This window comes from Podarcis liolepis, assembly GCF_965112155.1.
Source record: "Podarcis liolepis genome assembly, chromosome: 8".
Classification (NCBI taxonomy): domain Eukaryota; kingdom Metazoa; phylum Chordata; class Lepidosauria; order Squamata; family Lacertidae; genus Podarcis; species Podarcis liolepis.
The window spans coordinates 88995454-89021479 of record NC_139560.1 but is presented as its reverse complement, the minus strand read 5'-3'; the positions used below and the strand labels follow the sequence as shown (position 1 = coordinate 89021479).

The 26026-nt window shown below is 43.3% G+C and overlaps 1 protein-coding gene across 4 annotated transcripts in view; it reads left to right on the top strand.

Moving 5' to 3' along the window:
- The window catches only part of ADCY2 (adenylate cyclase 2), a 122837-nt gene that overhangs the window by 31704 nt on the left and 65107 nt on the right, over window positions 1-26026 (top strand). For 3 of the 4 annotated variants that reach the window (XM_083519084.1, XM_083519083.1, XM_083519086.1), the window contains 2 exons: window positions 8481-8642; window positions 21182-21331. In XM_083519084.1, the coding sequence (XP_083375210.1) occupies window positions 8481-8642; window positions 21182-21331 (312 nt within the window). The remainder of the gene's footprint in view (window positions 1-8480; window positions 8643-21181; window positions 21332-26026) is intronic. The other variant, XM_083519085.1, reaches the window with a different exon arrangement.

Genomic DNA, 26026 nt, shown 5'->3' with positions numbered 1-26026 from the left:
AGATCTGGTTGCCCTGTTGAGAAGAAATAGAATCATCTTTAGGTGGGAATTCCCTCAAGGCCTGTCCTTTAAATATAAAGGAAGAAAGATAAAAATAAGATCAGTCAATGATAAAGATAGGTTTCTGAAGGACCACGGAGAAGATCTACAGAAAGAAGCGGAATCCGGAGAAGAGCCAAAACCACTGGAAAAAGGAATACTAGATATAGCAAACTTATCTTTTGGATTGCATGGTCCAGAGAAAGTGACACCACTGACAGAACAAGAACAGACACTTGGCGCAGTTGGAGGTAAAGCGAAGTAACCCCATCATGGCTCTGCAACTGTTAAGTTGGAATTGTAATGGTCTAAATTCTCCTCGGAAGAGAAAAAGTGTTTTCCATTTATTAAAAAAGGAACAATTGGACTTGATTTGTCTACAAGAAACACATGTAACAAGGTTACATAGGAAACTATTGACTAACAAGAGATTGGGACAGGAGTTTATTTCATCTGACAAAGTTAAAAAAAGAGGAGTTGTGATTTATTCAAAGGAGAGACTATCACCGAAATTTATTTTTAAAGATGACCAAGGAAGATTTCTGGCAATTGAAATTCAAGTCCAAGGAGAGAAATTTTTGATAGTAGGAATTTACGCACCTAATGAGGGGAAAGCTGAATTCTTTAAAAAGTTGCATGAGACCTTATTGGATTATTTGGATTACAATCTGATCTTGATGGGAGACATGAATGGAGTAGTATCTACAAATATGGATAAGGCACAAAGACAGGTAGTCACCAAGGATGGTAGACTACCGAAAACATTTTTCGAGATGACAGACAACTTGGACTTAGTCGATATTTGGAGAACAAAGAATCCCTTGGGAAGAGAGGGAACTTTCTTTTCTGAAGCCAAGATGACATGGACTAGAATTGATCAAATATGGGTAACTAGAGGAATGGCACCAAAGACAAGAAAAGTGGAAATCTGCCCAAAAACCTGCTCCGACCATAATGCTGTTAAGATGGAAATGAAACTAGCATCAACTGGCTCCTCCAGATGGAGGATGAATGACACCTTATTCAGAGATGAAGAAGTGCTTAAGAAGGCCCAAAAAACCTTGAGAGATTATTTTGAGATAAATATGAGCACCAATGTGGAAAAAAGAGTAATCTGGGACGCAAGCAAAGCTGTCATGAGAGGGTTTCTGATACAACAGAATGCAATAAAGAAGAGAAGTCAAAATGAGAAGAAAGATAAAATTTTGGGGAAAATAAAAGAAAGTGAGAAGAAATTGAGAGCAAAACCAAAGTCGCAGGAGATTTTGAGAGAAATAAAGCTATATCAAGTACAATATATGGAAATGATGAATCAGGAAATAGAATGGAAAATTAAACAAATGAGACAAAAAACATTTGAATCAGCTAACAAATGTGGGAAATTGCTGGCTTGGCAAATGAAAAAAAGACAAAAATTAAATACTATCACAAATTTAGAAGTGGAAGGAAAGAACATACACAATCCAATTGAGATCAGAAATTGTTTCCAGAGGTATTTTAAACAACTATACACACAAGGGCCACAGAAAGAAATGGCCATAGACCGATTTCTGAAGACAAATGGATTACAAAAAATCTCTCAAGAAAGTAAATTAATGTTGAATTATAAAATAACTGAACAGGAAGTAGAAGGTGCCATCCAAAACATGCAATTGGGCAAATCTCCAGGACCGGATGGGCTGACTTCTAGATATTATAGATCCTTGAAAGAGTGGTTAATACAGCCTTTAAAGGAAGTCTGCAATGAAATATTGGAAGGGAAAAGGGCACCAGAGTCGTGGAAAGAGGCGTACATTACACTTATACCGAAAACAGAGACTGAAAAGACTCAGCTTAAGAACTACCGCCCCATATCACTACTCAATGTGGATTACAAAATCTTTGCAGACATTTTGGCCAAGAGATTGAAAAAAGTGTTGATGGAAGAGATTCATAAAGACCAAGCGGGCTTTCTCCCGGGAAGACATTTGTCTGACAATTTGAGGAATATAATTGATATTTTGGAAAAACTAGAAGTGAACATAAATACTAAAGCAGTTTTGATATTTGTGGACGCGGAGAAAGCTTTTGACAATATCTCTTGGAGTTTTATGAAGAAGAACCTACAGGGGATGGGGGTAGGCCAAGGCTTTGAAAACGGTATAAGTGCAATTTATTCAGAACAAAAGGCTAAACTAATTGTAAATAATGTAGTGACGGAAGAATTTAAGATAGAAAAAGGGACACGACAAGGTTGCCCAATCTCTCTATTGCTTTTTATATCGGTCCTGGAGATTTTGCTGAATATGATTAGAAGGGACCAGTTGGTTAAAGGTATACAAGTCGGAGCTAAACAGTACAAATTGAGAGCATTTGCGGATGACTTAGTATTGACATTACAGGAGCCGGAATCTAGTACTAAAAGGGTTTTAGAACTGATTCAAGAATTTGGTCAGGTTGCAGGATTTAAACTGCAAAGTTAAAAACCAAGGTTTTAGAGAAAAATTTAACACCGATTGAGAGAGAGAGGTTTCAGAATGAGACAGGATTGACAGTGGTTAAGAAAGTGAAATACCTGTTTCTCTGACTTCCCCATACCTTCCCTTTCTGCATCCCTATTTTCAAATTTCTTCCAGCAAATCCTCACTTCAGAATTAAACTAATTCACCTTTTGCTCCCCCTGTCTTTTACCAAATCAGTACAGCTGTAACTTATTAGTTTCCCTAACCTTGGCATTTTAGCACTCATTAATTTTACAATAGTTCCGGAGAAACAGGGTTCAAGAAAAGAAGGTTTTGAAATTTTACATGTTTATGTGTTTGTTTGTCATTGTATTGTGTATTGTTTGTGTTAAATATGTGTTAAAAAAACTAATAAAAATTATTTTTTTAAAAAAGTGAAATACCTGGGGATTAATATGACGGCAAAAAAATGGGAATTTATTTAAAGACAACTATGAAAAATGCTGGGCCGAAGTGAAAAAAGATTTAGAAATTTGGTCAAACTTGAAGCTGTCACTGCTGGGTCGTATTCCTGCGATAAAAATGAATGTTTTGCCTAGAATGTTGTTTTTGTTTCAAACATTGCAAATTGTGGACAAAATGGATTGCTTCAAGAAGTGGCAGAGAGATATTTCTAGATTTGTCTGGCAGGGCAAGAAGCCCAGAATAAAATTTAAGATCTTAACTGATGCAAAGGAAAGGGGTGGATTTGCCCTGCCGGACTTTAAACTTTATTATGAATCAGCAACTTTTTGCTGGTTGAAAGAATGGCTGCTTCTTGAAAATACAGACATTTTGGATTTAGAAGGCTTTAACAACGTATTTGGATGGCATGCATATCTGTGGTATGATAAGGTCAAAGCACATAAAGCATTCAAGAATCATTGTTAGGAAAGCATTGTTAAATGTCTGGATAAGATATAAGGATTTACTGGAAAACAAAATCCCAAGGTGGTTGTCACCGATGGAAGCAAAATCACAGAAAAAGCTCAATATGGAGGCCAAGTGGCCGAAATATTGGGAAATTCTGGAACAAGAGGGAGATAGACTGAAATTGCAGAGTTTTGAGAAACTAAAAAACAAAGTGCGAGATTGGCTTCATTATTATCAGATAATGGAGGCATATAATTCGGACAAGAAAATTGGTTTCCAAGTGGAAAAATCAAAATTAGAAACAGAACTGTTAGAACCCAAAACTAAGATTTTAGTTTTGAGTTAAGAGCGTTTGCAGATGACCTAGTATTGACTTTGCAAGAGCCAAACACTAGTACGAAAAAGGTTTTAGAAATAATACAACAGTTTGGCCAGGTAGCTGGATTTAAGTTGAATAAACAAAAAACCAAAGTTTTAGGGAAAAATTTAACAGATATGGAAAAGGAGAAATTCCAAGAGGAGACAGGGTTGACAGTGGTCAAGAAGGTGAAATACCTAGGGGTTTACTTAACATCTAAAAATGTGAATTTGTATAAGGACAATTATGAAAAATGTTGGTCAGAAATTAAAAAAGATCTAGAAATATGGTCAAATTTGAAATTGTCAATGTTAGGCCGAATCGCAGTGATTAAAATGAATGTACTGCCTAGAATGCTATTTCTGTTTCAGACCTTGCAGATTCTTGACAAGATGGAATGCTTCAAGAGGTGGCAGAAAGACATTTCGAAATTTGTCTGGCAGGGCAAAAAGCCCAGAATTAAATTTAAAATATTGACAGATGTTAAAGAAAGAGGGGGTTTTGCCCTGCCGGACTTAAAATTGTACTATGAGGCAGCAGCTTTCTGCTGGCTGAAAGAATGGATGCTCCTCGAGAATACGGACATTTTGGATCTGGAAGGTTTTAATAATGCTTTTGGTTGGCATGCATATCTATGGTATGACAAAGTTAACAGTGCCTTTAAAAATCACATTGTCAGAAAAGCATTATTTAATGTTTGGATAAGATATAAAGATCTATTGGAAAACAAAACCCCTAGATGGGTGTCACCAGTGGAGGCTAAAGCAGTGAAGAAACTCAATATGGAGGTCGGATGGCCGAAGTATTGGGAAATTTTAGAACAGGATGGAGATAAGTTCAAACTACAAAGTCATGAGAAACTGAAACATAAAGTACAAAATTGGTTTCAATATCGTCAAATAATGGAATTTTACAAACAGGACAGGAAAATTGGTTTCCAGGTGGAAAAATCAAAACTAGAAACCGAACTGTTAGAACCCAATACTAAGAATTTATCTAGAATGTATAACTTGTTGCTGAAATGGAGTACACAGGATGAAACAGTTAAATCGGCTATGATTAAGTGGGCACAGGATGTTGGACATAACATTATGTCAGCTGACTGGGAATGGTTATGGAACACCGGCATTAAATTTACGGCATGTAATGCCTTAAAGGAAAACATTATGAAAATGGTTTATAGGTGGTACATGACCCCAGTCAAGCTGGCAAAAATCTATCATTTGCCCGATAACAAATGTTGGAAGTGTAAAGAGACTGAAGGTACCTTCTACCACCTTTGGTGGACATGCCCGAAGATTAAGGCCTTCTGGGAAACGATCTATAATGAAATGAAAAAGGTACTTAAATGTACTTTTCCTAAAAAACCAGAGGCCTTTCTCTTGGGCATTGTCGGCCAACTGGTGACAAAGAAGGATAGAACTTTTTTTATGTACGCTACAACAGCAGCAAGAATACTCATCGCAAAGTATTGGAAGACACAAGATTTACCCACTCTGGAAGAATGGCAGATGAAAGTGATGGACTATATGACATTGGCCGAGATGACAGGCAGAATCCGTGACCAACGAAAAGAGACGGTGGAAGAAGAATGGAGAAAATTTAAAAGTTATCTTAAGGACTACTATAAACTTAATGAATGTTAAAATGTTGTGGTTTTCAGAAACAAAGGGGTACAGTGATATAAGGTCAGAACACAAAGAGGACTAAGATGACAGAGGTTGGAAAGTAACAACTGGGAGTTGCTATGAGATTATGGACATTGGGATGCAGAAAGGGGGGGTATGGGGAAGTCCAAGAAAAGAGGTTTATGAAAATATGTTTGAAACTATACGTGTATGTTTGTCTTTTTAAGTGTTTGTTTGTTTTTTAAAAACTCTGTAAAACCAATAAAAATTTTATAAAAAAACACAACAAAACTAAGATTTTGTCAAAGATGTATAACTTGCTGTTGGAATGGAATACCCAGGATGAAACGGTGAAATCTGCTATGATTAAATGGGCACAAGATGTTGGACATAACATAATGATGGCTGACTGGGAACAGTTATGGACCACAGGTATGAAGTTTATGGCATGTAATGCCTTAAGAGAGAATATTATGAAAATGATATATAGGTGGTACATGACCCCAGTCAAGCTTGCAAAAATCTATCATTTGCCCGATAATAAATGTTGGAAATGTAAAGAAACTGAAGGTACATTCTTTCACCTTTGGTGGACGTGCCCAAGGATTAAGGCTTTCTGGGAGATGATATATAATGAACTGAAAAAGGTATTTAAATATACCTTCCTGAAGAAACCAGAGGCCTTTCTCCTGGGCATAGTCAGCCAATTGGTGTTAAAGAAGGACAGAACTTTTTTTATGTATGCCACAACAGCAGCAAGAATACTCATTGCAAAGTATTGGAAGACACAAGATCTACCCACCCTGGAAGAATGGCAGATGAAGGTGATGGACTACATGGAACTGGCGGAAATCACTGGCAGAATCCGAGACCAGGGAGAAGAATCGGTGGAAGAAGATTGGAAGAAATTTAAAGACTATCTACAGAAATATTGTAAAATTAATGAATGTTAGAATGATGTTGGATAGAAATTAAGTGGTTTTCAGCTGTAATACTATAAGGGAATATGAAAAATGGATTATTAATAGGCAAAAATTTAATGTTATAATATTTTAAGATTAATGATTAGGATAAATAAAGAGGGTAAGGATTTGCTGAACCAACAAACTGAACTGGAATACAAAAAAGGGAGGCGTGAGGAGGTCCGGGAAATAAGCTAATGAAAAATAAGTAATGGAAAGAATGAGTTGTTTTTAACCATTTTTATTTTGTATTTATTATTATTTTTTATTTTTACTTTGTAATACTTTGAAAATCTTAATAAATATCTTATAAAAAAAAGAAGAAGACCTTAACATTGCCTAATCATCAAGCCAGTAAGTCAAGGGAGATAGGATACTACACCAGCCTGCCAGGCTATATGCCTGCTGAATTAAAATAATGGTGAATCAGATGGTGCCTCAATGTGCTCAAACGGATTTGCAAGTGGAGATGCTGGAGCAAAGAATTCTAGAGAGCAAGGTTTGCCACGGGAAATAAACTGTCCTATATCCCGACCAAAGAAAGGGAGTGATCAGGCTGCTTCACGTGGCTGGTGTTGGTGCAGGGAGACAGCTCTTTGCGTTTGAGGGGGCCTAGGCCAGTAGAATGCAAACATGCACACTCTTCTCTGGAACGGAGTCCTGTTGAACCCAATGGGGTGATTTTTCTGATCATACATATATCAAATTGCACTGTAAAACACTTGAGCTTGTGGTGAGAGCTTTGCTCCATACCCGTATTACAAGCTGGACACTGATAGCCAGAAACTCTAGGCTAAATTTAGAATTTTAATCATTAGAATTTACACAGCCTTCTAATATAGCACGGTCTGAGACAGATGGAAATAGAAATCCTATGTATTTCTGTCCAGTGCTGTTTGTGAATCACCTTTAATTCTGCAGAATGTGTTAACTCTGAATAAGTATGCCACCTGGATAATTATAGGCCATTGGCGATGTGCAAAGTGTCATTTTCTTACTCCTTCCCCCAATGGTGTGAAGGGGGCAGCATTCCAATAAATGTGTTTTTGTTTTGTTTTTCATTCTGGAACAGAAGGATGGAGTAAATATTCTACATTCTCTTTAAGACTTGACGTGGTATTAGAGAAAGTTCACATACGAAATCCCACTTTCATTTCCGAATCTCCCCAAATGAAGCTGAATGCTGGGGATGAAAAATACGGTAATTCTAGCACACAGTGGCATTTCTTATTGAAAAGTATAATGTTCCCCATATCTCACATCCACATTTTTGGGTGGCTATTCAATATTTGAAGAGGATATTGTCTTTCTTGCTGCATATTTCTTGCTTGTCAAATATTTGAGACATCAAAGCTAAATCTTCTAAACTTACAGTGACTAGTTCCAGCTTTGCAAACTGGTTGCTGACGTTTTAATTTATATGTATATGATTATGGGTGCATCGTACAACATTCCGTGTTTCTAAATGTCACATACTTCTTCAACAATGTGCATCCCTTTAAAACTAAAAGTAGAATGTGAGCTATTGGTGAACCACTGGAAAATTTGTGATGGACCACAAGCAGATTGGTTGCTGGGAGTTTTGCAATGAAAGTCGGACTCTGTTGACCATTGTTTGATTCAGCAAGGGATTGCTTATAGTCTTAAGTAGCAGGACCACTTACCACAGAGCCTCTTTTTCACACAGATTAGCTATTATGGCTCAACTGCAAAGAAATCCTGAATAAATTTGTAAACTTAAAGCACATCAGCAGACTATGCAGACTGCAGTAAAAACAAATCCCCAAACACATGTAAGCCAGAAAACCTGGCAAAACATGCCCCTGCTTTAAAACCTCTTCCTGAATTTATGCACAACAAGATTATTGATGCTGAGCAGTGCAGCTAGGTCTGTGGGGCTGAGAGGGCTTATGGGTCTTGAACCATACCCTATAGCAATTTGCTTTTGAAACAAACAGGACTTTTTAAAAAAGCTAGCGGTGATAAGGCTGTGTAAGTTTATCTGTTGATCACATTAAAAAATCATTTTAAGAAATCCTTTGCATACTTAAAATAGCTCTTTTGTAATTTTAGATAGCATGTACTTGAAATATTTTTAGAATTACTTTTGACAAGTATTGTCTTTGTCTTTTCTGCACAGGTGTCATTTTTCTTATTCATCATTTTTGTGGTCTATACCATGTTGCCCTTCAACATGCAGGATGCTATAATCGCCAGCGTTTTCACCTCTGCATCACATACCATTGTGCTAAGTATCTGCCTGTCATCAACAGACATAATCAAGGAACACTTGGTTTGGCAGGTATGTTTCCAGTGATGTGGGTCATTATGTGCTGTGAATGACTTGATGATCATCCTTACCATCAAGCATAAGTGGTCTGTGATTAGAAGCATAATTGTCTCCTTGCACTGTACATTGCTTACTTACCTATTTTTCATTGGGACAGTCAGCTCCTAAACTCTGTAGAAGCTCTTTGTATGCCCTGGGATTGCCATTTGCATGCAAGGAGATGCTGCTCTGGGGCAATTGCAGTTTAATATTTCCAACTTTAAAAGGATGCAGAATGCTTAAGAATATTACATAGATGGGCCTGTGCACATTTCATAGCATTTATGTCATGCAAAACTTCTCATGGTTACCAAGGATAATATACGATCCTTTAAAAAGCACACAGATCAAGGCTTGCTACTTACGATGATACATTCCACAACACAGAGGCAAACTGGGCCTCTAGTGACAAAGCTGGATCAAAGAGAACCCCTAAGCTGTGGTCCTATTGATTTAGAGAGTGTCTGGTCCTTCTTAGAACTACTTGAATACCAGTTCCCCGAATGTGGGAACTCTGCATCCATAGCACATCCATTGTTAGCTGTCTGCTTCAGTTTATTGGTCCTTGTCTAGCCCATTTACTGAATCCAGGTTTTGACTCAGCATTTCCACAGTCTCATCTGAGTTAGTTTTATGACTTCTACTCTAAAGGCAAATAATGCACACTATCAAGCACCATATGGATGTTGCTTTGACAGTCAGGTTCTCCCATAATAATAATAATAATAATAATAATAATAATAATAATAATAATAATTTTATATACCACTAAGTTGACTGGGTTGCTCCAGCCATTCTGGGTGGCTTCCAACAAATTAAAACATCAAACACAGTAAAACATCAAGCATTAAAAACTTCTCTGTACCTCCAGATGTCTTCTAAAAGGCATAGTTTATTTCCTTGACATCTGACGGGAGGGCATTCCACAGGGTGGGCGCCACTACTGAGAAGGCCCTTTGCCTGATTTCTGTAGCCTCACTTCTCTCAGTGAGGGAATTGCCAGAAGGCCCTTGGCACTAGATCTCAGTGTCTGGGCTGGACGACAAAGAAGATGCTTCTTCAGGTATACAGGGATCAGAAACGTACTGGGAGCCGGTGTTGACTTTTTAGAACTGGTGTTATATGGTCCCTGTGGCCACTCCCAGTCATCAATCTGGCAGCCGCATTCTGGATTAGTTGTAGGTTCTGAGTTACCTTCAAAGGTAGCCCCACATGGGGTGCATTGCAGTAGCCCAAGTGGGAGATAACCAGAGCATGTACCACTCTGACAAGACAGTGGCGGAGGCAGGGAGGGTCTCAGCTGGCATACCAGATGGAGCTGACCTGGACCAGACAGCTGCCCTGGACACAGAATTGACCTGTGCCTCCACGGACAGCTGTGAGTCCAAAGTGACTTCCAGGCTGCGCACCTGGTCCTTTATGGGCATATTTACCCCACTCAGGACCAGGGAATTCCCCACACCATCCCATTCCCTGTCCCCAGAAACAGTATGGAATTCAACCTTAGTCTGTTGACCACCATCCACCCCCACAACCACCTCCAGACACCCACACAGGATGTTCACCTCCTTCACTAGTTCTGATTTAAAAGAGAGGTAGAGCTGGGTATCATCCAAATATTGGTGAACACCTGGCCCACTGGGATGATCTCTCTCAATGGTTTCATATTGATGTTTAAAAGCAAGGGGGAGAGGATGGAGCCCTGAGGCACCCCACAAGTGAGAGCCCAGGGGTCTGACCACTCATCCCTTACCACTACTTTCTGGAGGAAGGAGTTCAACCACTGTATAACAGTGCCCCCAGCTCCCAGCACTTCTAGTTGGTCCAGGAGGATACAATGGGTGACAGTACTGAAAGCTGCTGAGAGATCCAGCACAGTCAGAAAACAGCTTTCACCTCTGTCCCTAGCCTGCCAGAGATCATCAACTAGTGTGACCAAGGCAGTTTCAGTCCCATGATGAGGCCTCAAACCCAACTGGAAGGGGCCCAAATAGTTTGCATCCTGCAGGTGTGTCTGGTGTTGTTCCATGACCTTCTCAGTCACCTTGCCCAGGAATGGAAGATTTGAGACGGAGTGATAATTGGCCATAGTGGCTGGGTCCAAAGATGGTTTTTTAAAGAAGTGGTTTGATAGCTGTTTATATACCTGAGGAGCGGACCTGAGTGAAGCCTGCAAGTTCAGTCAGCTCCACCGCTCGAGGGATGCCTGCCCCTAAGCCTTCCTGCCATTGGCCAGTTTGGTAGGCAGACTGGATTCAAGCCGAGTGAGCCGTTCTAGCCGTCCAGTGGCTAGAGATTCCCTGGCAGAGGCAGCCTTCTCTGGCATGCATTGGGGAAGTGTCACCTGCTGCAGCGCTGCCACATCTCAAAATGTGGCTTGCCCAGATGACAGCTTTTTCCACAGTCGACTTTTCGTCATCATTTTTTTTTCAACTGCAGCACAAAAGCAACAGTGAGGAAGGAAGGACTGCCCACAATATCATCAGAGAGTGTGGAGTTTTTGCTCTTTAATTCCATGTCAAACGTTTGCTTCTTGGGCCAGCAGCAGTCAGCACGGAGCTTGTGCCAATCTCTGTGTGGACATGCTGAGATGGCATCTCTGCCACTTGAGAAACTTTGTCGGGAAGAATCTGTGCTGCCTACTAAGCACAGTACTTTTCTAAATTGCTGGGATCATATTCATTTCATTTAATTTTTGAAATGTATACATGCTACTAACCACATGACCCCCAACAAGTGAGTACATGAGTAGCTTACTGCATGTCAAACAGACAGCCAAGGCTGAATCAGTAGCTTCCTCCAATACAAAGGTGATGAAACTATGAGACAATGATGATGACAATGATTAATTGAATTTCTTAGCAGCCTTTTATGCCCAGGTCCCAGAGCAGGTTAAAATTTAGAAATATAATATTAGAGCAAATTACAATGAAGAGAATAGGGTTGGTGGCATAGGTCAGGGTCAAGAGGTCTTCCTTTGCATCCATTGGAGCTTTTAAAAGAAATGGCCCAGGGCAGCTTGGCCGCTTGCATTTCACAGCCTTTCAGGCCCTATTGAATGCCTTGTTCCTCTGCCTTATAATCTGCCAGCTAAAGATAACACTCCTCACAGCCAGGCCATGAATGCTGATAGCACAATAAATCTTGGAGTCTTTAAGGTGTCACAAGGTTCGTGGTTGTAATTGGGAACCAGGGCAGCCATTTCAGGACAGGTGTAGAACTGGGTGACATTTCCTGTGAATTTCTCACTACAAAGGGCACACAAGAGAATGGCCCAAGCCGGGGCAAAGCACAGCCTCGGAAATGAACCTCTAAAGCTATGAGTTCACAATATCTTTCCTCACTTGCCCAAGGCTTTAAAAACTTCCCCGCCTTGTGGTTTTATTCCCTGCCAGCAACCAGGCAAGCAGCTCTTTACAAGTCTGCACAAAAGCACATTGGTATTTGTCAATGAATTTCAATCTAATCAAGACCCTCCCCCAAAAAGAATTAATTAAAAGCAATGTGTCTAATTTTAAAGGTTAAAATTTAGCCTTTAAGCCACTTTGAGCATTTGTCTTTAAACCTCTGCTCTGTTTTCCATGCCTCAGTAATTAGAGCAGTGTTTCCCAACCGGTGTTCCGCGGCACACTAGTGTGCCGCAAGACGTTGCCTGGTGTGCCGTGGGAGGGAGGCGGGCGAGTCGGGCGGCGAGAGGCGGGGCGGCGGCAGCGAGGAGAGGCCGCCCAGCGCGGGGCTCTCGCCGTCTGCCTGCCTGGCTGCCTGCGTGGGGCTGACGTCACGGGGCTGTAACGGGCGAGCGAGCTCCCTCCCACATCCCATCGCCGGCTCTGCACCAGGCGGTAGAGCTCGGTGAAGTCGCCGCGCTGGAAGGCCAGCAGCGCGCGCGCCTTGGCCAGGCTCTCGCCCGCCTGCGCCTCCAGGCATGGCGCCTCGGCGTCGGGCGGCAGCGAGCCCAGGAAGCGGCCCAGCCGGCCGGGGTCGCCCGCCTGCAGCAGCGCCTTGCACACGCACGAGACCTGCTCCGCCGAGAAGCGCGGCGAGCGCGGAGGAACGGGCGCGGCGGAGGCCAGCCCCGCGCTTGGAGAGGACGCAGCAGCCGTCGCCAAACCCGATCCTCCTCCTCCTGCTCCGCCGCCGTCCTCTGGCTCTCGGCCGGGAGGAGCCTGCGGCGACGGGGCGGGCGCCGAAGTTGGCAGAAGTTGGCGCGCCTCCTCGGCAGCGCCTTCGTCCTCCTCCTGCCTCTGCTCTCCTCCGGCGGCGGGGGCGCGCCGCCCTCCCCGGCTGGGGGGCTTGGCGGGGCCCGCGGGGAAGGAGGCCATGTTCGCGGCGCGCGGGATCGCGGCCCCCCTCGCCCGCCTCCGGCCCGCTCCCCTCCCCCTGCGCGCTGCCCTAGCCGTGCGGGTCTCCTCCCCCTGCGCCGCCGTCCCCTTTCCACATCCTAGGAGCCGCGGTCCGCCTTCCGCCCCCGGGCCGCGGCGCGGCTCCCAGCCCGGGCTGGCCTCCGCCTCCTGGGACGTGCGCCCACCCCCGCGGCCCCCCAAACTTCGGAGCAACTCTCCAGACGCTTCTCCCCCGCCTCGGTCTCCCTCCTTTCCACTTCTCTTCCCCCCTTCCTTCCCTCTTTCTTTCTCTTTCTCTCCCACCCACCTTTCCTTCTATTAACTTTCCTTTCCCCTTCCCATGTAGAACAGTCCCTGCAAATAAAAACCTAGCATATTTGGAAGAGGGATGCTAGCCTAACCATTACCTTCTATGCTGTTACTATTTTTTTATTTTTTTTTACATAAGTAAAAAGTGACCTTTCCCCATCTGGCATGGTGGTGTGCCTCGAGATTTTTTTCATGAAACAAGTGTGCCTTTGCCCAAAAAAGGTTGGGAAACACTGAATTAGAGGGCTGTGTGTTTTTCCCAGCGTGTCTTGTTTGCTACAGATTGCAGTTTGGTGACTCTCCTTAATTTTTCCCATTTCATTTCAGGGAGGTTATATAACATTGCATCAAGGAAGTGTTGTCCTGCCACTCTGCAACACAGTTTCCTATCACTTTGTAGTTCATAAAGTCCAATTTTAGGGTGTATATATGTGTATAGGCTGTATAGGGTGTATTTATGCACACACACACACAAGTGGTCTGTTCAAGTTTCCTAACTACTGAGCAGTTTGGTAAAATACCCCTCTGTGCTCTCCTCTGTATCATTTCCATATGAGAAAGGGCTTAGGATATTCTGGAGAAGCCCTGCTCCCCTCCAGTGTCTTAATCCAGCTAGGGGCCATATTGCCATGGATGCTGACATGTGTGGTGATTTCCCAGACTTGCCTTACAGACTGGGGGTTGCATATCATAGATTTGTGGAGTTGGAAGGTACCCCTGGGGTCATCTAGTCCAACCCCCTGTAATGCAGGAATCTCCGCTCAAGCATCCATGACAGATGGCCACCCAACCTCTGCTTAAAAGCTTCCAGTGAAGGAGAGATTGTGCAAAAAGCTGGAATCTTGCTGCGCTGCTGTTTAGGCAGGGTGTGTGTGCTGGATTGAAGCTCCTCTAGCCTCCCCTTTCCTGCTCATGATGCCCGTGTTCTGCCTGCGCTGTTGGAGGCAGCGGGAATTGCAAGTGGGGAGAGCGCTGTTCTCGTTCTGCTTGTGAGCTTCCCAAAGGAATCTAGTTGGTCACTTTGAGAGCAGGATGCCCAAACCTGCCTGGCCAAATCCAGCAGAACTCTTCCTGCTCTACCATGTGCTTGCAGCCCCAGCTCTCTCCAGACACTGCCGCACTGAAACCTGCCTCTGTGACACGGACAGAGATGTATCTCTGTGAGTTAAGGAGGTTGTGTTCTCTCATGACTCAGAGCACTTGGACCTTGTTTGTTTGTTTCATCTATGCCACCTTTCATCCAAGGATCACAGGGGGGTTTACAATGTAAAACGCAGAAATGCATGACATAGTAACCAACAAAAACAATAATCCCACAACACATTTAAACACCTTTCACTCTGTCCAGTTATGACATCCAGGCATGACCAAGAGTGCCCACTTAGCAATGCTAACCTTGCACCTAGTGCAAAAACCACTGAAGACTAACTCCTCTTACCGTTTCTGGACTGGAGAACCACTGAGTCTCGGAATCTGCAAATGGTCACAGGCTGAAGGAGACAGGTGCTTTGGGGGAACATTTTCTTCCCCTCTGAAAAGTGTCCCCCCAGCTGTTTTGAGGGTGTGTGAATGAGGTTAAGAGTTTTTCTGAAGCTGCAGAATGATCCTGAAGCAACTGCTGACCAAGGCTGCTTTGAATGTCCTGAATGAATATTTTTCACACGAAGTATGTTTGGCTCTAAACTTTTGCCACAGCCCCAACCATCGATTTCAAAGATATACAGAAGAATGGCAATGACTGTGCCTTATTTTGACTTGTTCCAAAGACTTCTGTATCTCTAGGGTGTTTGATCATACATCCTGGTATGACAGTATAGCACTGCTTTCCAAAGAGAGGCAATGGTTGTTTTTTTAAAGAATAACAATACTCTGAATCATAAATAATCTGGGAGAAGTTCATTTATTTAAAAGTTCAATGCCTAATTTGCTCTGAATTCTCCTGTATGCTAAACTATTTAATCTACTTTCCTTCTGCACTTTACAAACAAAGTGGAAAAAGATAATTTGCGAATAGAAAACCAATTAATTTTACTAAATGGCCATGTTTTATCTTTTAAGAGTTCTACATGGAGGAAAGATATTGGGCCTAATTTTTGCCTTGCTGTTAAATGGGGAAGAGCAAATTGGTGATGCATTCGGAGACAGTCTTGTCCATCAGTTAGCATGATTTGAGGGTGGCCCAGCAAGTTGAGAAGCAGGAGATAGTTTTCCAAGCGTTGCTTTAATGGGTGGCCTGGGAAAGTTCAGTTCACTGGTCTCCCACCGTAACAGCTTTAATCACTGGTCAACAACAAATTTGTTGTCTGCATTTTTTCAGATGATTTAGGATGAATCTGATGCGCTGAATCAAAAAATCACATTGGTTTTGCTCAATCAGGTTAAGTTTTTGAGCTATGGCCACATGTCGGTTTTTTATGTTTTTGTGTGGAGCATTTTAGAAGAAGTTGGTGGGGGTAAAATGCCATGTCGAATAATTGTTTTGATTGGAAATGATTATTTTAATGACAAGAAGTATTCAGGTCCGATAGTTCTGGGTGATTATGTCGAAAAGGGATCAGTTTGAAGTCATAAAACCTCGAAATCTTCCATAAATTGGTGCGGCAAAGCATAAAGTTATTTTGGTATTAAACTTTGTGACCAGGATAAAACTTGGGCGCCACACATGGTGTGCAAGGCATGCACAGAGACTCTACGTGGGTGGACCAATGGAACTTTGAAATTCCCATGGTTTGGAGGGAGCCGACAAACCATGTCACTGACTGCTACTTCTGCGCTGTTGATGTGACTGGGATCAACAGAAAGAACCGGAGCAGCCTCAAGTATCCTGATCTTCAATCAGCACGTTGTCCTGTAGCTCATTGTGATGAAATTCCAGTGCCTATCTTTGGAGAACTTCCTGACATTAGTGACGAATATGCCTCCAGTGTTGAAGGACATGAAGAAGAAGAAGTGGTTCTTGAAGATGATGCTCCACATCCATTTTCCCAAAAGGAGTTGAATGATCTTGTTCGCTACCTCAGCTTGTCAAAGGACTCTGCCGAACTGTTGGCATCCAGATTGAAGGGAAAAAACCTCCTCTCTGACAGTGCTAGCATCAGCTTCTTCTGCAACAGGCATCAAGAGTACCTCCGTTTTTTCTCGGAAGAGAAGGACTTGGTGTACTGTGCAGATATTGCGCAGCTTCTGCTCAAGCTTGGAGTGCCACAGTACGAACCCAAAGATTGGAGACTGTCCATTGACAGCAGCAAGCGATCACTGAAATGTGTTCTGCTACACAATGGCAACCAGTTTGCCTCTATACCCCTGGTTCACTCGACTACACTGAAGGAGAACTATGAAGCGATGAAGTATGTGCTGGAGAAAATTGGTTATGATCAGCATAAGTGGTTTATTTGTGTTGACCTGAAGATGGTGAACTTTTTGTTGGGACAACAGTCTGGCTTCACCAAGTACCCATGTTTTCTGTGCATGTGGGATAGTAGGGACCGTGCTCAGCATTACACGAAGAAGGACTGGCCTGTGCAGGAGGAATTGGTGCCTTGCAGAAAAAGGAACGTCATCAACGACCCTCTGGTGGACAGAGACAGAATACTCTTCCCACTGGTGCACATCAAGCTCGGCTTAATCAAGCAGTTCAGCAAAGCTCTGGACAAGGATGGTGACTGCTTCGCTTACTTGTGCCAGGCTTTTCCAGGATTGACCATAGAGAAGTTGAAAGCTGGCATCTTTGACGGTCCTCAGATCCGTCAGCTCATCAGAGATCCAGAGTTCGGAAACTCAGTGAACGAAGTGGAACTGGAAGCGTGGAAGGCATTTGTTCTGGTAGTGAAGAACTTTCTGGGCAACAATAAGGCCAGAAACTATGCAGAACTTGTCAACAACATGCTGACTGCTTTCAGAAACCTGGGCTGCAACATGAGCGTCAAGATGCACTACCTATTTTCACATATGGACCGGTTTCCTGAGAACCTGAGTTCAATGAGTGACGAGCAGAGGGAGAGATTCCATCAGGACATGAAAGAGATGGAGACCAGGTATCAGGGTCGCTGGGACACAGTCATGATGGCTGACTACTATTGGACTCTGAAGAGAGACCTCCCTGCCGCTGAGCATTCCAGGAGTTCCAAGAAACGGAAGTTCAAGCCCTGAAGTTTGAAAAATGGTGAAGCAACATGCAGTTTACGTGTACTTACCTTTATCAATGCCCACCATTCAGTTTACAGTAATCGATGTTTCTATCAGGTAATCAATATATGTTGTTGGAAAAACATTTTTTTCTCTTAAAAACATATGTAGGATGATATGTGTTGACAAAAATCAGCTGATAATGCCACAAAAATGTAATCGATTTTGTCACAAGATCTGATTTTTTTTCAAATCAACATAACACAAAAACCTGACCTGATGGATGCCATTTCCTGATTCAGCAGTGCAAAAATACCCTAAACCAGTTGTAGAAATCTAGACAACATTCAAAAAGTAAAAAATTGTTGCCCAGCGTCAGGTTGCATATTTTTTTTTAGGTGACATATTATTCTTGTCTTGGAATAGCGATCTAGCACTCTGTGAAATTTGAAAGAGAAACTCGTAGCTACCATTTACCAGAGAATTGAGATTCTGAAATATCTGCATACTGGTGTGAAAAACATGGTGACCTTAACCCAAGAATGGAAAAATAAGAAACCGAGAGAAACTGAAGTGGACAGATCTGTCCATCACTATTTGGGGGTGACAGAGGAAGGTTCAACATAAACTTAGGCAGTGTAGCCTGGGGGTCTTCCTGGATCCTTTGCTGTGGCTTGAGGCTCAGGTGGCCTCAGTGGCTTGGAGTGCCTTCCATCAGCTTTGGCTGGTGGCCCAGCTATGCCCCTATATTCCCTGGACAGGAATAGCCTACCTACTCTCAGTGGTGGAGGAAGCCGCCTGGGGCTTGGGCGCCTGGGGCGGCATGCTTAGGGGCAGGGTGAGGGCGGGGCAAGCCACCCATAGGGGCGGGGCACACCCAGGGGTCTCCAGAGTTTGCCTGCCTCCTCCCACTCAGCCCCCCTACATCTGGGGGGAGGCAGTGAGTGGACCGTTTGGGCAGCACGGAGCCTGCATGCGCCGAAGCCACTGTGTCTCTCCCAGGAGAGACATGTGGCTCAGGAGCACTACAGGCCCTGCAGTGAGTGCCAGCCAGCATTTTGTCACCCCCCTCAGTGGTGACACCCAGGGCGGCACACCCCCACTGTGACCCCCCCCTTCCTCCGCTCATGACTACTGTTGTCTATTCTCTGGTAACCTCAAGGTTAAATTACTGCAATGTGTTATACGTAGGGCTGCCTCTGAAGATGGTTCAGAGGTGCAGAATTCAGTGGTCAGGTTGCTCACCGGGACAAGACAGTTTGAGCATATTACACCAATCCTGGTTCGACTGCATTGGCTACCAGTTAGTTTCCAGGCCCAATTCAAAGTGCAGGTTTTGACTTACAAAGCCTTAAATGACTCAGGACCTCAATACCTCAAGGGCTGCCTCTTTCCATGTGAACCAACCCAGACCCTGAGATCATCTTCTGAGGGCCTCCTTTTTGTGCCTCCTCCTCGAGAGGTCTGGAGGGTGGCAACACGAGAACAGGCCTTCTCTGCAGTGGCTCCCTGTCTATGGAATGCTCTCCCCAGGGAAGTTCGCCTGGCGCCTTCATTATACACCTTTAGGCACCAGGCAAAAGTGTTCCTTTTTAAGCAGGCCTTTGGTTGATCTGATTTACATCCTATACCCTTTAAAATGTGTGTTTTTTAGAGGGGGGCAATTGGGTTGTTATTGTTTTTATTTCGATTATGCATTTGTGGTTTTATATTTTGATTTTATTCGGTGCACCTCCCTGAGACCTCTGGGTATAGGGTGGTATATAAATTCAATCAATAAATAAATAAATAATAAGAATACACACTCCGGTTTCCCCTGCGTCCAGGGTGCTCCGGCTGCTGGTGTTGGAAGTGGGGCACATGCATTGTTGTTCCTACTGAAATATTCAGTTATTGAGTATATATCCTACCCTTCCTCCAAAGTTGCCCAGAGTGACAAACACAGAGACATTTCAGAAACAAAAAACAAAACAGCTAAATAGTTAAAACATTTTAAAAACAATTAAAAATACCTAAAAACAATTTCAGTTAAAAACTTTCTAAAAGCAGTTGCATTAAAAACATCATTAACAATATAATTTCATCCAGGACGCTCAGATTTGCCTGAAATACTGTGTGTCCCCCCTCCCCCGACTCCAGCTTCAACCTGAATTGAGGGGGAAAAGGACCTAGATTCCTTTTAAACTGAAAGTGTGTACACAGCCCTAATCTCAGCAGGGATCTGTTTCATTAGCTCGGAACTATTTTTTCCTCAGTTTCCAAAGAAGCGATTTCTTGCTCCTCCACCTGCAGCTGCTGGGTGACCTTGGGCCAGTCACACTTCTCTGAAGTCTCTCAGCCCCACTCACCTCACAGAGGGTTTGTTGTGGGGCAGGAAGGGAAAGGAGAATGTGAGCCGCTTGGAGACTCCTGAAGGGGAGTGAGAAATCCAAACTCTTCTTCTTCTTTTGTTACCTTCTTATCCCTCTGTGTGCTGCAGTTGTCCTTTCGTGGGTGAGAGGGACTGTCATTATAATTTCAGATGATATATATATATTGGTGTTTTAAAATATGACATTAAAAACATTTTTTTAAAAATTGCAATCACAAAACATAGTGGGTCCTAAAATGTACATCATACCTGTCAAAGGCCAAGATAAAGAACTGTATCTTGTAAATCTATTTTAATAAAAACTATTCTAAGCCTATTAATATATCTATTATTTATCTTTATCCCCACCCAGAACTCCATACACCAGGCATGTCCGAGTTCCGTTTTGGGGGCCCAATCTGGCCCGCCGGTTGGTTTAATCCGATCCCTGCGGCAGTTTAATTCCTATGGTAAAATCCCCCAAAGAGCTCAAGATCTTCAATCCTCAAGAAAGCTCAAGAACTTCGGTTGGCCCTCACGCATCTTCACTTCATCAAATCTGGCTCTCTTTGAAAAAAGCTTGGGCACCCCTGCCATACCTCAAATAGGCCTCAGTGCAAAAAGCCAGTTACAAAGGGCAGGTTGAGGGAAACAACTCTCTTGTGCAGATAAATGACAGGTGTACATTATCCAATGCATTGTCAGAGGGAGCACATGATGGCAGACTTAACGGTGTCAGAAGCTTCAGATTGAGCCACTTCAGGTGAAATCTCACTTGTATGTGAGATGGGGGGTATATTTTTTTAACTCTCCTGTGCTGAAAAATAAACCTGTCTGCCTAGAAAAGGGAAGGTCATGGCAAAATACCAAATATTGTTTGATAGCTTTTGTGACAAGGACTGTGAGCAGTGCTATTTCACGAACAGCTCCCTCGTTCTCTTAGAATGGCAACGGCCCCACCTGAGAGGGGCTGGGACTGAGTTCCAACAAGTTCCAGCTGAAAAAAAGCCCAGACTGTGAGGATGCAGGAAACTATAAAATCTTCACAAATAAACCAAGTACAGTTGTACCTTGGTTTTTGAACAGCTAGGGCTCAAACATTTTGGCTTCTGAACGCCACAACCCGGTTCCGGCTTGTTACAGTTTGTGAACTATTTTTGGAAGCTGAACATCCGACAGGGCTTCTGTGGCTTCTGATTGGCTGCAGGAGCTTCCTACAGCCAATCAGAAGCCGTGCTTTCGTTTCCGAATGTTTTGGAAGTCGAACAGACTTCTGAAACAGATTCTGTTCAACTTTCAAGGTATGTCTGTACTGTCTGACAGTGACATGGGACTGTTTCATTGCTCTTTTCTTTGTGTGTCTGTATATGTGTCTGTGTGCTTAGATCCTGGCCAATGTTATCATCTTTATCTGCGGGAACCTGGCAGGAGCATATCACAAACAATTAATGGAACTTGCTCTGCAGCAAACATATCAGGACACCTGTAACTGCATCAAGTCCCGGATCAAGCTTGAGTTTGAGAAGCGGCAGCAGGTAAGGCTCTTCTCAGGATTTCATTTACCCTTCCATTTTGTCCAGTTCTTTGTTTTCCTTTGTTGGGTGTGTGGAAATGATTATTGATTAGGCAGGAGAGGCAAGAAGCTCTTCAGAAATCCATTTATGACTTGCAATTTCCACCCAGGCGTAGAGATGTAATTGCTGCTGCTGTCCTTGTGCTTTTCCCCCTCCTTCACTTGTAATCCAAAGTAAGTGAAGAAGAAAAAACAGTAATAAGAGAAAGTGTGAGATAAAAGGAATATTAGGCTGATATCATCAAAGCTCTTGTTTTGGTATGGTCTTTTGCTGTGGAACATCAATGACCATTCATCCTTTATGCTGAAGAGCAATTTCAAGGAGCATCATCCAGGCTAATGGGCATAGCTTGTTAATGGAGGAGTCTTCTCTTTAGGTGGAAGGATCATGTGATTTACAGAAGTCTTGGGGAAATGCAAGAAGATTCTGTTTTGTAATAAGAGAAAATAGAAACTCTTATTCAGATAAATCCAGGGCTATAGAAACTATAGAAACTTGCAGCAATCCATAAAACCACAGTCAAACATTAAAAACTTCCCAGTACCACAGGAAGTACCATATTTTTTGCTCTATAGGGCGCATCGGACCATAGGACACACGTTGTTTTAGAGGGGGGAGAACAAGGGGAAAAAAATTCTCCCCCTCTCTGCCCAGCGCCCCTTCAGCGGAGCGGCAGGAGGCGCTGCGCAGAGAGGGGGAGAATTCCCCCCCTTGTTTCCCCCCTGTAAAACAAGGTGCCGTTCAAGCTGTGTTCAGGCGGCTACCTTGGAAGCCTGGAGAGCGAGAGGGGTCGGTGCGCACCGACCCCTCTCGCTCTCCAGGCTTCAGGTTCCTTTCGACCTGCTCTTTGGGGCTGGCGGGAGGAAGCCTCCCTCCAGCCCCGAAGAACACGTCAGGGAGCAGCGGAAAGGCGCGCAACCTTCTGCTGCTCCCCTAGCTTGTGGGGCTGGCGGTGGGGGGAAGTGCTGCTTTCCCCCACCACCAGACCTAAAGAGCAGGTCGGGGAGCAGTGGAAAGGTGCGCAGCGGGGAAGCCCAGGGCTATGGCTTCTATAGCCCCTCGCACCCTCTCCCGGCTGGTGAGGTGGCGCGCGGCTATGGCAATACTCCCACCTCCTGCAAAAGCACCCTTTAAGGAGTGCACGGCTCCTGTGGGCTTTTCTACGAGGAGGGAGAAGGGACTGACTGGCCACTTCAGTCCCTTGTCCCTCCTGAGGAAAAGCCCGCAAGAGCAACGCAGAGCTTGTGTGCAGCTTTTGGGGGCTTTTCCTGCCTGCCTCCCCCCCTGCATTCTCTCCATAGGACACACACACATTTCCCCTTCATTTTTGGAGGGGAAAAAGTATGTCCTATAGAGCGAATGCAGGGGGCTTATACCATTACTCTGTCTGTTTTTCCTTAGACTTTTAGCATATGCACAACCCTGGCTTTTGTGTCAAGTGTTAGTGCATGTGATAGATTAATAATTTAATAATCAAAGTAGAAGCCCGAATTCATAACTTTCTGATAAATTTAAAGGCAGATTTTAAAAAGGCAATGAAAAATGTCATAATGCATTCTTAAAATCCTTACTGATAAAGAATTTTGCCTGAAAGATGAGCTAGTGAGCATTGCATCAATCCAGGTGCAATTTGAAAGAGCTGCTTCCTCAAGCAGAAGAATTTGCAGGACTCTTCAGTGGTTGTCCCAGAGCAGCTTGGGTTTCCTTTGGTCTAGTTAGTATATCGGTTTTAAAATGATTAAGGGTGATAATCAGTACAGAATAGCTTGTCATATATCTCAGGGGATTGTTGCCCCCAGGAGTGTCCTGCTATCCAAGCAAAATGGGACCACCTGACTTTCAAACAAACAAACAAACAAACGGCAAGGGCAAAACGTGGCTTGCTCTTAGCTTTTCCCTAATCCCTCAGGTGCTGCCTGCATCCTGGCTTTCTCCTGACACTTTGCTAGAATTTTGTATTTTTATGCTGTGAACTGTCCTGTATACAGATTTAATAAAAAAAATTAAAGTAAAATGAGCATGTGTCTATATATCTTTTTGTCTCATTTATTGCTTTTATGACAAAAATAAAATAGATGCATGCTCTGTATGTATATATGTGTGTCTTAATATATATGTATGTAAGCTCTTTTAGCACATATATTTCAGCTACCCTGTAAAATTGTTTGCCCCATTGATAAATTGTTGCAGAAAATAAACTAAGGCACTTTCAAAGCTTTCATGCCTGGTTTTGACATTGACAAGTAGTTAGCATAATTAGCCTTGTTCATTTCAGGTGTTTTGCATCTTATGACTTATAAGATGTTTTGAAAGACTCTAGCAGGAGGCGGCAGACGTCTCTGAGAGAGAGCTAACTGAATGTCACTCTCAGTGAGGAGGCAGGATCCGAATAATAATAATAATAATAATAATAATAATAATAATGGGATTAGAAACTGGAGTCAGGAGCTGTGACAGGTTTAAATGAACAAGGTAACCGAGTGGTTACACTAGATGTGTAACTGAAGCAATGCCTTTCTTTACTATGGTGAAAAGCACTTTCCAGCTTGCGAGAGAAAATGAATCCAGTAGGAAAGATCTTCATTCTAAATAAACTGGGATGGAGGAAGAAAGCTTGTTAATTGCTAGTGAAGCATTATTGTATTGAACTTGTACATCTGATTAATTCATAGTTGTAGAAGTGGCATGCTGTCCATTTCTGAGCAGCAGGAAGTCCAGGGGCAGGGCTATAGGATTTGGAACGGAAGATTTATTAGGTATTTACTTTATTTGCCAATATTGAAGCAATATTGAACTGGAGGCCCAAACAGGCACACCCAGCGCAGGTAGAAGATCCTTTTGGGAGTCTGTGTGCCTGTAGTTTTGTGCTAATGGGGCAGAGAGTTTTCATCAGGAAGAAGGCAAGCATGGCTGCTGTTTGAATGAAATGTATTCCTCTGAAATGTCAGAGATGTGTTCCACTTGAATGTGACTTAGCTTTAACTTGACTGTATCATGTGCTTATCAGGCCTTGATCTCTGCCCTACCTGAGCATCCAAGAAGCCCCCACAGCCATTAAGAAACATTAACGTTGTTAAATGGGCTCTGAGCAGCCATTCATAGTTAGTAGGTCACTCAAACTTGCAATGCTGTAAACATTAATGCCTACATAAAACAATGCACTAATTTCACATTTCAGGGAAAAATAGCTCCCCTGGAGTGTTAGTGTACATTGGCTTATTCTTTTTTAAATGACTTATCTTTTCACTCATACCTGGAGAGGAAAAGCTATTTCAGTCAGGTTAATGCTCAGGACATCAGAAATAGATTTTCTTTTCAGTTCTATGGTTGCAGGGGAAGGAGGAGGAGAACTAGATATGGTTTGGCCAGGCTGATAGGGTGTTGGCTTAGGAGAGTCCTTTTCATTTCAGATTGCCAGTTGAGGGACCTTTCTTGTTTGTCTCAGAACTCTCTCTCTTTGGCTGGGAATACTGGGGTTGAGATGTAAGACATTCAGTTCATATGGAAACATTGGACAGGTCTTTTGGGCTGTCGTTGTGTACCAAGAAGTTGAAAATGTATTGATAATATTTCCAACATCCAGAAAAAAGGTGCCAGCACTCACCACGCAAGGACATTCTGGCCCCACAACCCAGACTCCAGCCACAAGCGTGGAGGCCTGCTTGAGAGGCGTCCTTCGAGATCTGCGTCTTGGGGTGCTGCTTAGGAGTCTTTTCATTGGGGTGAAGATTTCATTTCGGAGACATTAATTTTGCTGTTATTGCCATTGGCTTTTTGTATTTTTATTTTTAGATCTCATTATGGCTTATGTTGGGGTGGTTTAATTTTGTCACATACGTTCTGGTATGTTTTTATTTCTTGCTTAAGTCTGCTTTCACTATATTTTTGCAGTTGCCCAAATCTCTTCTTGCTGTACGCTGCCTTGAGCAGGGTTTTAATTGTGGAGAGATTTCACAAGAGGAGCAAAAGTCTCCAGCCAAGGAAGGCACCGCTTGGCACAGAGGCTCTTGCGGCCAGAAGCAGCAAGGTGTCCTCCTGTTCTGTACAGGCTGATCCCAGCCCTGCAGTGCTCCTGCTGACCCCCCCCCCATGGACACCACAATGTCCTCCCATGCCCTTTGAACCTGCCCTTGAGTCTGGGAGGAGCATCTCATGAATGGAATCTGGGCCAGAAAACACCAACACCCCATCCCAAAATAAAATAAACCCCAAAACAATAAAGTAAGACTGTGTGTGTGTAAATATCTCTCTATCTATCTCTCCATCATCATCTCCATAGTCTGCATAGTTCTTGTCCTTTGCTAGTCCAAATCTTTTAAAAGACCAATGGCACAGGTTTAGCAGCATCTTTCAGAACTGGTGTACATAATGAAAGGCTACCAAGCTGTCAAGAATGTCTCTCTTTCTCTTTCTTTTTTTACCCCTGGCCTAACATAACCTTTGTGTGACTTTCTCAGTAAAAGTGTCTTCCCAAGCTCCTCCCCCTTTCCATCTAAGATCTTATGAATCCCCCATGCTCCTATTAAAGCCCAGGCAGAAATAGGTGGCTCACCTGTAACTGAGCCGCACACCTGTGCAGTCATCCATACAGGCTTTAGTGCCTGCACAGACCATGCTCTGGGATTTTTTAAAGCTGCTGCTTCTGCCTCGTGCCCT